At 32.4% G+C, this 13,002-nt stretch overlaps 1 protein-coding gene across 1 annotated transcript; it reads right to left on the bottom strand.

Annotated features, from left to right (window-relative positions):
* Positions 1–867: 867 nt before the first annotated feature.
* On the bottom strand, positions 868–5,241 carry LOC148596928 (neuronal acetylcholine receptor subunit alpha-2-like). The gene is made up of 4 exons (XM_088563934.1): positions 5,083–5,241; positions 4,155–4,291; positions 2,075–2,217; positions 868–1,423 (listed from the first exon to the last, which is right to left on the bottom strand). Exons 1-4 carry the CDS (start codon positions 5,144–5,146, stop codon positions 1,063–1,065), a joined length of 705 nt encoding a protein of 234 aa, XP_088420060.1. The 5' UTR covers positions 5,147–5,241; the 3' UTR covers positions 868–1,062.
* Between the last annotated feature and the right edge of the window lie 7,761 nt (positions 5,242–13,002).

The following is a 13,002-nucleotide window of genomic DNA, read 5'->3' as shown; positions in this document are numbered from 1 at the left end:
TTTCATGATCATCATTTCATGTTCATTTTATCATCCCATTTCATGTTCATCGCCTGAATATAGCTGAAATATTGTTGCAATGGCGTTAAACCTCAATAATAAATCTTTTTAGACAACACTTGATGTACTATTATACGTTTTGATGAATTCATACATAATATAATATTTATAATAGAACATTTGTGATCAATACAGTGTAGGTGTATTTTCCACTATTTTAATTACTTTTGGTTATGCACATTGGATAATTATCCATTTAAAACTAGAAAAAGAGATACTGTTGAAAGTACTTTAATTCGTGGATCTGGGAAGAAACACAATCTCTTGGATTCTTGAATTCGTGGTTTTGAAGTGAATTAGCAATAAGAATCTACTATTCTTTAAGGATCAAATTTCGTGGTTTGACCTACCCACAAAAAACACCAAAATCGGTACCCCACGAACAATACTACTTTCACAGTATGGGAGATGGTGAACTTGATGGAAATGGATAGAAAAAGAAAAAAGAAAACCAAACAAAACAAAACAAAGCTAATAATAATAAGAAGAAAAACAGCAGAGCAACAACTCAGAAAAATGCAAACAACATGATTTGTTGTTTTTGCTATTTAAAGGAAACATTCCTAAAACGACCGAAATGTTGACATTTTACCAACAATATTATGAACACTTTATGTAAATATATAACAGAAAGGAATGACTACTGTATTTTCTGCACTAATATATGCTCTGAAATGATCAAATTTTCAGCCATTTGCTCATTTCTAGATTTTTAATGTATGTGACATGATTTGATTTGTGTTCATTTGTGACAGATTAGTTATAAACTACACACGGTTTTTCGTGGGAGAACCAAGAACTCGTCTCTGATAATTGCATGTGTTTATTATGAGAAAATAGACATAAAAATTATAATTCATGCTAATATTAGTATTACACGTATTCAAGAAAAATAGTCATGACACGCAGAAGACTTATCTTGTTAAATGTATTAAAACGTTTATTGCTCTCCTTTGTTTTGATACAACGACAATTGTTTACATAGCCTATTTTGTCTGTGTGTTAGATTCCAAACCATGATCCTAGTTGACCACGTTTCTTCGTAAGATGAACAGTATAGGTAATGTCTACAAAAGGTTCAAAACAACAAGTATAATACATTTCGTTTCTCGTTTGTGTAGCGTTTTCAAACAGAAAATCGTCACTTTCTTCGAAATCATTCAGATCGACAAATGCATGATTCTTTGTCAAATTGAGCTGCAGACCATTGTAGACCCATGAACCAAACTTGAACGAGCAGATGATTGAGTTATCTCCCTTTGATTCACAACTCCTTGTTTCTAAAATGGTTGGAGTAATGAACATGATTGAGCCATCTCTTACTATGTTTGCTTTTTGTTGAGGCATGAAGTCTTCCATTTTGCTTAAATAAATAAAAGCAGGTTTTCAATCATCAGCAATATGCGTTCTGTTTACATTTAAATTTGTCTGACCTAACTTCTATAGCATTACAAAAAAAATACGTGGTAATGTTGTTAAAATATTATTATGAAATCTACAAAAAATAACAAACAAACAAAGAAAACAAAACAAAACAAAAAAAAGACAAAAACAAAAACAATACAAAAAAAAAAAAAAAAAAAACAATACAATACAAGTCCCCACAATGAAAAAAATATTGATTATTCAAACTCTTGTTTGATTCTACTATTGATGAATAATAAACAGCATTGACATGGAAGCAAAATTATATATGTTTTAAATGTATGATGAGCGAATTTAATTCACAATTGTGATTATATATATATATCTATATATTTGTTTTTATCTTTCTGTATTTGAATGTGTATTTACTACTTCCAGTGTGGGGGTAAAATGCGACGTTTCGACGAGAATTCCTCACATCTTGCACCAAGTACTATTACATTTATTTTTTTTTACGACAATGCCCTTATCTTGTCTTTATCCTTCATTAAAAAAAAAACTATTAAATTGATTAAAAACATACATTGAATATTTTTTTAATAATTCAATTTGATTTGAAACAAGCTTTCTGGTTTCTTTGTCATCTTACCCATTATACAAGGTAATATCCGGCGTCCATATATCTGTTATAGGAACATTCACGTGGTCTGGTTTGTCTGTCCAGTTCAGACGAGGGTCTGTCCAGTAATTGTGAAGCCAAACGTTCAGAACAAGTTTGTTTTGGTCTGCATTCTGCAATTTCTTAAGTTGCTATAGTTTTTATGATTGAACATCAAATTAAGTTTTAATGTAATGTGGTAAGTAATTTAATTTGATACATTTCAAGTTTTCTGATTGGTTGGTTTTCATCGAGCAATCAGGTTATTATGCATAACATGGCTTGGTAATATGACGTCATTAACGTCGATTGGTCCTCACGTCAATAACGTATTGTTTATGAATCAATTAGTACTACTTGGTCTGTTACTCTTTGCAAATTAGATTATAATGAATGTTTCTAATTTATGAACAGGTTCTCTTCAATTACATGGTTTTTGCCAATTTATAAAGCGCTGTTTTTTATTAACGCAAACCAGGTTACTTCATATGACCAGTTCAAAAATTAGAAGCATTCCTTAAAAAATATTAAAAAGATTTGACCAACATTTATTATACTGACAGATTTATCAATAAGTATAATGGCCCCTTGTGGGTCCGGAAGTATAACAAAATAGGACCGCAGCAGCGCTAAATTTGATGTAGAAGGCGAATAAATAGTGTTCATAACCCTGGCCAGGACGCTCTGCCCAGAGAGCAACCGGATTGTTTGCCAAGGTGGTTGAATGCTACTTGCTGGGCTCGTCATGCCGTAATATGGAAACCATACTGGAAACAATAGTGGTGCAACGTGCTGTAAAATGTGCCACTTTCCTAGCAAGCTAAGGAACCCTGCATTAATATTCGAAAGGAGTAAAAATTTTGACGCTCCGCAACAGATGATATACTGTAAAATTACTTTTATTCGTGGATACCAATTTTCACAGTTTTCAGAGGGAAAATTTTTACTCGGTGTTATAATATGCAATACATGTATAAGACTATGTACTATATATTGATATAAGCAATATTGCAATATGACTTATCGTTTGTAAGGGTTTATTTTCAATATGTATGTTGACAATTTGTTTAACATAAACATGGTCAATTGACTTCCTTTTTAACCTAGTCGTGTAAACTATCACATGATTCGACTTTTTTGTCAATGCTTTGGCTTGGACATTTATAGAAAATTAAAATTATAATTGTCCGAGTTTTTAATGTTCCATGTCAGCCTCCTTGCACATTATGCTTAAAGTGTTTACCGTTGATTACTCTTAGTGCTGATCTACAAAACCTTTACCGTTTGCCCTTGTCAGCTGTTTAGTTTAGTTCTTTTTCTCTTTTCCAATGGTTCGACTAATTTTCCTCTGCTCAAAAGAAAGGCGATGTACCTTTCTGCCATTTTATTATGTTAAAATGACGTCGGGTGTGCAATATGAAAATCGACATTTGTGATGACCGGAATTTATAATCAGAGGAAGACACGGAGTAAAAAAAGAATATTTCTGCATGATGCGTCGAAATGAGTTAAACAGGAGAAATGACATTATTATATACATTAGTCATATTAAAAACTCAACCATAAACAAAAAAAAAACCAAGCTCCGATCTTAGTGTACGAATAATCCCATCTCGGCGTTTGTCGTTTTGTATACTCATCCATGCATTGTATATATATATACATGTATACATATCAATATTTATTAACGTTATCTTCTATACCTGAAATGGAGAGTGCGCTTATTCCAGCGGTGCACCTGGCTTAAGCTCTCAGTTTTAGTAGAGTGTGGATTGCTTCTTTACCGGTGTTTACTATGCGTGTTATATAAGCTTTATATGTTATGTATGTTTATATATATTGATTAATCAATGTACCTGGATTATTGTTTTTCTACTATCGTCCAAATCCTGCTTCCATTGATTTGCAATACCGTACCTTACTCTTTTATTTAACATTCAACACCACATATATAATGTACTCAATGCACGACATTTAGTATATTAACACACTCACCAAAATGTATAACATATAACATGAATCATAAATGACTGACACAAATATATATCAGTCGGACCCTAAATCTACTTACATAGTCATCTATACGTATAATAGATAATCCATGCCGGACATTTACAGTTGGGTTTGTCTCAGTCCCAGGATAGGCTCTCTTCTCATATGAGTTGAAAATTGTATTAAACACATCATCTTCAATGACCTTTACTGCTCCTGTTTAAGTTTATAAAAAAATAATTCTGTAGGCATTTTAGATTTATATTAAACTATTTAAAATAAAGATTATACCCAAAAAAAAAAGAAAATTTAAAAAAATGGAAAAGGGAAGTATTTCAAACTCAAAATCTATGCAGACTGTAACTATAAGAGTATCAATTCAAAGAAAACTTTTGTGACGACTAGTTATGAATTAACTCCCTACAATACTGCCATGTAAACGCTCTTTAAACCAAACGTTAATTCAATATCATATTTGCATTTGATTTTGAATTAAAAATCTTTTTCTTTAATATTGTTTTTGTAAATGCTCCATAAAATACACACAATAGATGTGAAAGATTAATTGAGGCATGCCCAGGCATTTTATATCATATTTTACAAACGATACAACTTTGGACATCCATTGCGCTGGCAGTTAGATGATGTAATGTTACTCACGACTTTGCGTTAAGATTTATTTTCATCACCTTACTAGAAAGATGATATGTTTTGGAAACGCTTCTTTAAATCTGTTATTGCTTATTTCTATGTAACCAGCATATATGACATTATTTTAAAATAAAAAAAAAACAAAACAAAACAAAACAAAAACAAAAAAAACAAAAACAAAAAAACAAAAACAAAAACAAAACAAAAACAAACATTTCTATTAAAATTGGACGATTGAACATATAGGTAAGCAGTAGTAATGAAAACATGCTGATATTTTCATTCCGGCTGGGGAGTTGTCCATAAGACATATTCACCATACCTATTCCTGATATAACAGTAGAATCAATTCTTACCTCCTCTGTAAATCCATAAAACGAACAACATCTTTCCCAGGAAAAGTTTCATAACAAGACACATATTTCAAGCTGACTTTAAGCAAACGTAAACTCATTTGACAGCTTAGTTCGTGTTTTACATAATATACAGTATTCATGTTATAACACAATTAGGTAAAAGTACTAGTCCACCTAATAATGATGCAAGGGATGTTCGGAGATATTAAGATCTAATCATGTTTAACATAAATGTACATGTATAAAGGAAGAAATTTGCCTTAAACTAGGAGATTGACACAATTGTATACTCTTAATCAAGTAGAATGTTGACAGCTGTTTTTAGCAGCGGTATAAGTGGATGTATGTTGGTTTAGAATGCCGATCTTCAGACTTAACATCAAATATAATGTTGACATTATCAGAATGAGTGATGGCCTGAAATATGTTTTATTAGTGTATTTGAATGAAAGATATTAGTTATTGACACTTATTTTGAAATTATACGGTTATACTTCTCATGGGTCCTCTTTTTCGATAGAAGTTTTTCTTTTAAATTGTCTTCAAGTCACAAAACGATGGATTAGCTTTAATTAAAAATGAAGAAATAAAATAATTTGTTTAGTTGACGTTCTGCATCACTCCTTTAAAAGATTTTATCTGAATGTATATGGACTGATACATATAGGACATACATAAGTTTGTTTCATCAGTCATAATTTGTTCTGGATATTACACGGTTTAACCTGCTAGGTTGCATCAGTAAAATGAAATTATAATATTATGTATAATTAAGGAAAATTATCTTCCATCATAAATATATAAAAGTTTTAAATGATGTTAATTTGAAAGGTCGAGTAAGTAAAACGAAATTACAATGGTTTCACAAGTGGATAGATTTCTCACGAATAAAATATACACAAACAACCCAAAATCTACAAATCGTTAAAATTTACAAAATACAGTTTAAATAATTTTGTCAATTTCGGTATATTGAACACCTGATTCAAGAAATTAATGTCATCATCAGCATAAGAACTATGTACTAAGAAAAAAATGAAATTTAAGAAACGTATACAGAGGCAATAACAATTAAATAATAATAATGATGATGATGGTGACAGTAATGATTTCATCATACATAAAACCCGAAAAATAAACCTGGAATTTAAATGTACAGAGTCATACCTTTGTTATTGATAGCATGAGAGACATACATTGCAACTCAGGATTTTTTTTTCAATAAGACGGCTCATTTATCATACTAACCTTGGATTTGACATTTACTTTTGAGGGTTCTTCACATGGACGAACTTGGACATTAGAAGATGTTGGGACAATAAGTAAAATACAATACAATTCTGTTATGTAAGCCTCAAGTTAACAATCAGAAAAATTTAAGTAATGATGGTCTAATTAACAGTTGTATTATACGATAAATGCACTTTATACTAAAAAAAAATAGCCTATTCTATTAAAACTAGTTAGATTGTTTGTTTGTTTGTTGGGGTTTAGCGTCCGAGCAGCAATATTTCAGCTATATTCAGATGATAAACATGAAATGGATGACAAAATGAACATGAAATGATGAAATTATGAAATGATGATGAAAAGAAAAAAAAAAGGATGGGACATAGGATAATAGGGTCGACAAATTTTGATTACCACTAGAAAAAAGGGGAATGGGTAAGGTGGGGCAATTTAGTTTTCTGTATTAAAGCCTGACAATCCCAACATGTAACATGCCAGGGGTACCCCATTCCAGGCACACATCCCAGTTGCTCTGTGGGCAGAGCGCCTAGCCCCCGACTAGGTAAAACTAGTTAGAATAAACGGTTTTTACATTTAATTAGTTTGCTTTTGTCCTGAGCATACATTATTTCACAGGATTGCACATTCACTGTTTACAGATTTATCTAATTAACACAATTTTCACCTATAAGTTTTTCAAATTACCAGATAAAGATCAGCACCCGCTATTTTTGATCGGTATTTAATTTGTGAACACCGCAAAAATTACCAGTAATTTTCATAACACTTTATTTTCCCCCAACATGTACAATTTTAGAGTAAATAAAAATATGTATTGCAAGGTTGATTTACCGGTTTTTTTCTAATTAAATTTTTAATAAAAAATTAAAACTTTTTTTATACTTCTATTATATCACAAATACTGAATGAGTCTTTTTCATATTGGAATGTATGAATTTTTTTCTATCATCTCCTTTCTTAAAATGTTTACCTTAAGTCACCCACTAATTTGGAGCTGTTTAAACTGTATACATACTGTCAGACATTATTACAACATTTATAAAAAGTCTAAAGTAACGCCTTGCCTCAAAATGACATCGACTGCTGAATATTTTGTGACTCCAACTATAGTGAGAAATGTGTATACTAATAAAAGACATCAGTATGTTTTGCCGATACATTTAGAGATAAACTTGTAACGTGATAATAGAGGAATAATTACAATCGAATTAGGTATAAAGACAGCATATATTATATGATATAATGCTTCTCAAAATCGACATAAACAAATTTACTTCAAACCGACTGATTCTCATTTTGTTAATTCTCAACACCAGAAACAGGGAAAGACGTAAAATCAACGACCAATGCCATCCTTTGTTAATCAGAAAGTTTCACTTTCGCTTTTAAAATCAAAAGTATTTTGATTGTTTTGTCCATATAATGCAATATTGTTAACATGTAATATCATTATCAAGTATGGAGGTTGTCTGTTGGTTTAGAGTACCGGTCTTTGGACAACTCATCCGCTTATGCAATAGTTTTGATGGTTTTGACAAATGTTTTATTAGTGTATTAGTGTACTTGATTGGAAGATGTTGGGTGTTGACACGTGTGATGAAATTATTCGCTTATACTTCCTCATGCTCTAAAATTTCGATAGAAGTTTTTTTTTTTCTAAATCGTCTTTTAATCACACAGCAAAAAAAATAGAACCATTTTCGAAATAAGAATTATATAGTTTGTACTTGTACTTTGCACTTTACAGATTTATCGTTTTTGATTTTTGAACGCTTGGCGTTCACAAAATTATGCAAAAAAAGAGAAAAACAAACAGATGTATATGCAGAGGGGACTACCTTTAATAAGAATGAAGAAACAATACCGTTTGTTTGGTTGTATATCTCCATCACAAATCACCTCGTTCATAGAGGGGGGGGGGGGTGTCTGAAATTTACATGGTTGGTACGTATAGGATATATTAGTGTTTGTCATCAGTCATTATTTATTCGAAATACTTTAATGTAACTCCGTCTGACCTGTTAGATTGCACAAGTAAATTGAAAGTGTAAAATTATGTATCATTTAGGAAATTACTTTAACATCATAAACACATAAAAGCTTTCAATGATGTTGGTTTGAAAGATAAGGTAAATGAAACAAAATACCAAAGTTCTCTCAAGTGGATAAATTTTCTCACAAAAATAATACACAAACAACTCAAAATGCACAAACAACAATCTTAAATAATATTTTCAATTTCAGTATTTTGAACATGTATTTCTATGCTTAATGAGAGAAGTGGACAAAACACCAAATCAAACGGCTCTGAACACGGACCATGTACATCGGTAGGGTAAAACGTTTAATGTAATCGACATGTATGCACTACAGCTAATACATGTTAATTGACCTGATATATATATGATATATTCGACGTTGAAAGGTAAATAAAAAAAAATACTCAAGTGTCAGTCTCTGTAACAATCAGGCAGTTGGTGAAACATTGTATGAAAAAAACCCACCATGTTGAAAGTTAAATTTGACTGTTTGTACCATCAGAATCCAGGAAAATAAGATGTATTTCATCTACGTCTCTGCAAATCCATAAAACGATTTCTTAGAGCTGCAAGGTCGAATATATTTGTGATATGAGGTATAAATGTAGTATTCTGTACTTCCTAAATTTGTCTTTGAAACAATCTTTTTTCTATGGAAAACGCGAATTTTTGTAGACCGTCATTGGTCCGTGTGTTATAATACGCTTTCCGTACTGTCCCGATTATGTGTACAGCTAGAACGGTACTATTTATTTCCTATAGGCAACAATAATAAAACTTTTGAAAATTTCACCCTTTTAAAACTAACTTTTTTCCAGTCATATATTCATTTTCCTAACTAAAATTGTGATCAAACTCATATCATAACCGTCTCGAATCTTTGGTATTTTAAGCAGATGAAGTTTGGGGTCTTATTCCCCTTTTGTCCTGAGCAAATTGCACATCAATTTAAAAAAATCATCATTATTTATATAGAATGGTTTTCAAAAGATATAATGCAATCCTTTTAAAGTATAATAATGTTAGAGCCTGGAAATAATGAAACATCTTGGGTATCAGCACAATTTGTCCAATCACTTCGTCAGGAAGTATTAACTTAAGTAGGGTACACACAAAGCCCAACTAATGAGAAATTGTACCGTTCTACCTACTGGGTCATTGATAACAAATAATCAAATTAATGATGCATGTCACAACAAATCAATATTATACAACGTCTCAGAATGTGACGACTCTATCCGCTACACTGCTCCATCGGATCAAATTTGATCCTCTTTCCTACATATTAGGATACTACACTTTTTGTATCGCGCTAGAACTCTAACAAATAGGCTTCTGGAACAGAGTTATGTTGCTACAAGATTAAAGTCATCACTACAGAAGTTTTATGGTCGTCATCATGAACTCGTGGATCGTTATGGTGTATCCATCAGCACCATGAAAACTGATTTATTCAATGGGTCATAGTTTTCCTTTCCACGTTTGTCTAACCCGGACTTGACTTTTTATGAGCAACTCGGCGGGTGTTTCTAGAAAAGCAGAGGACGCTTACCCTACCGGTGCACCTGGTCCATGCTCCCAGTTTTTAGTGGAGTCTGAGTTGCTCATTTACTTTTGTTACTTTGTATGTATGATTTTAGTTACTTTATGTTCTTTGTTGTGTATGTCTGTTTTCCATGTCTGGTCTTTGTCCCTGGATTACATATTTTTGATTACCGCTATAACCTTGGTTCCCTTGATTACTCATTAACATCTAAATGAACTGTCTCGTACCACCATACATCGTGTTCTAAGTTACAGCCATAGATTTATCCTACGAGGAGGAATGACCCGGCCAGCGAAAGCTATATTTTTATATAGCCTAGCTGGCTGAGTGGTCTAGGACGCTGGACTTTGTGCAAGATCAAACCAATGTTGAGCAAGGCTGAGCTTCTTTTTTTTTTTAGAAATTTAATTGTTCAATATTTGGCTTTTGGTGGAGAACTGTCTCATTGGCTAAAACATATCTTCCATTTTTATTTTTTATTTCTTCTTATAAATTTTTTAAATTAAATTAAAATTAATATAAAAAGACCCGCCATATGACATATTGACATATTATTTATAAACTTGTTTACGTACATGTACCTCGAACTGAAAAAAGAACAAACTTCTCCTGTAAAAAGTAAATCAGAACTATTATTGCATTTACATGAAATACGATTGATTTGTGCCATTGCCATCTAAAACAAATCGAATATTATCAAATTATATATATATGATGTTTTACAGTTCTCAATGTAAAGATAACATTATTGTCTCGAACATGTTGACAAGTGGATACTATCACGGGCGGGGTAATCAAAAGCCATCAAGTAAATACATGTACAAGTTTATCTACTCTTTGTGTTTTTCTTTCATCTCCATGAACATGAAAATATTGAATACGAAACTGTGGCTTAGGATAGTATGTCTGATCGTCCGCTTTGAATTAAGAAAATGGTGGATCTTATCACCAAAGATTTTAATTGGTAGTCACTTACAAAAAATATTTAGGGGTAGAGTGACGACTGGTTGATTCAGAATAATATCGATGTTTCCGAGTGTTGTAGCATGCATATATGTGGACTATTGTTACCATGAGCTAGCACATGTTGTAGCATGCCTATCTGTGGGCTATTGTTACCATGAGTTAGCTCATGTTGTAGCATGCCTATCTGTGGGCTATTATTACCATGAGCTAGCACATCAAAGATTCTGCATAACGTGCCGAACTAGTAAAAAACCAAGGTCTATTTGATTGGTCCAGCCCTCTCTATCCGAAATGTGGGAAATATATGTTATAGGAAGAGAAAACCACATTTAATCACTCATATAATATTTTGTGAAACACTTCCATAGTACGTTTCGTAACATAATGTTAATTCCATTTGCATCCTATATATACAGAATGCTCTGCAATCTTATCTTAATCTTCTTCAAAATACAAGTAAAATACCGCAGGCCTAATCGGAAAAAGCGAAAGAAACAAATACAAATTCCGAAAAAAAAATTGATAATACATGAAAAACAAAGTGAAATATATACTGTTTAAAAAAGAAAAAAATATTTAACTTCATTTATACCTAAAGTTCTTCAGTCGTGCGTCAATGTGAAGTTTGTTTGTTTGTTTGTTTGTTTGTTGGGGTTTAACGTCCGAGCAGCAATATTTCAGCTATATTCAGACAATGAACATGAAATGGATGATAAAATGAACATGAAATGAAAAAAAAAAAGAAAAAAAAGGATGGGTCACAAGGATAATAGGGTCGACAAATTTTGATTGCCACTGGAAAAAGGGGGATGGGTAAGTTCGGGCAATTTAGCCTCCTGTGGCGGAGCGCAAAGGTTCCTACTCCTATCAAATACCACAGCAGGGTTCCTTAACGTACGAGGAACGTGGCATCTTTCCCAACACGGCGCACCACTATGGTTTGCGGTCAGGTTTTCCGTATTATAGCCTGACAACCCCAGCATGTAACACGCCAGGGGTACCCCATTCCACCACCTGGGGCACACATCCCAGTTGCTCTGTGGGCAGAGCGCCTAGCCCCCGGCTAGGTTTCTGAGCACTATGTAGTCGCCTTTTACGACAAGCTTAGCGCTGCTGTAGGCCTATTCTTTTAACACCCGGACCTGCACGGGGCCAATGTGAAGTAAAAAATAAAATTACACGTACATGTGTATCAAATATTTTTTCCCTTTGATTTAAATAGGTTTTTTGCGATATGAAAAATATTCAAATAAAATGACCCAGACAAAAGAAAAATGTAAAATTGAATACGTATTTTGTTACCAGTCAATAATAATTATTGTGTTTCCGCTAATATGCTTTTAAATTAGGGTCAACTGTTTTCCTCAAATGTTTTTAACTAGTTTGTTGGGACACATTCCGTCTTTAATTATGCTAATCAAACAATGGCAAAAAACCTTAAAAATTGGCAAAAAAAGTAAAGATCGGTAGGATTATCGACCCTATTTTGTATGCCTAAGAATTCTCTTGACTATTTCTAATTTTACTTTAAACTTAAATTAAACTTTGCTAAAACCTTACACACTTTATGATTTTTATGTTATAGCCTTTGGTTCGAACGTGCTCATATCGATCATGTGTGCGTGCGTGTAATAATCTCTCATTACCAAACATATGTTACAGGGACCTGTTTAGTCGAACTACTATGTAACTAAAGTTTTTGAGTCACTTTTTCACATCAAACGGAGGACACCAAAGAGTCTCGCCATTGCAATAGATTATACAAGTTCTATCAGCGATGATATAGATGCTGTAAAGGAGAGAGTAATTAAACTACTTACGTCGACAGTTGGTTCAGACAATGAACCTGCCGATTATATACTGTCCATGTTTCACGATCCAAGTATAACTTTTTAATAGTAAATTATACGGTTCGAGTTAAATGGCCATCGCACACATTTATACTACATTAACTTTTCCCCTGTATTAAGCATGTTTGTATGGACCAAAATACAAATACAGTCGTGCCAAAAACGACAGCCTATTTACCGTTGTTATTCCATTAACTCAAGTATAATACACTATACATGTATTGGATACTTAGTTCGATATTTAAAGCTCGAACCTAATCCATGACGA

Source organism: Perna viridis, chromosome 15, assembly GCF_037379345.1.
Source record: "Perna viridis isolate PV_CMFRI_1.1 ecotype Kerala chromosome 15, ASM3737934v1, whole genome shotgun sequence".
Classification (NCBI taxonomy): Eukaryota; Metazoa; Mollusca; class Bivalvia; order Mytilida; family Mytilidae; genus Perna; species Perna viridis.
Note: the sequence above shows the minus strand (reverse complement) of the source record. Positions and strands in the feature narration are given on the sequence as shown.

Coding starts and splice junctions, on each gene's coding strand:
- LOC148596928 (XM_088563934.1), bottom strand. CDS start 5,146: ATGTGTCTTGTTATGAAACTTTTCCTGGGAAAGATGTTGTTCGTTTTA. Junction 2,218..4,154: donor TTATACGTATAGATGACTAT/GTAAGTAGATTT, acceptor AAGAAATTGCAG/AATGCAGACCAAAACAAACT. Junction 1,424..2,074: donor GATATTACCTTGTATAATGG/GTAAGATGACAA, acceptor TATTTATTTAAG/CAAAATGGAAGACTTCATGC.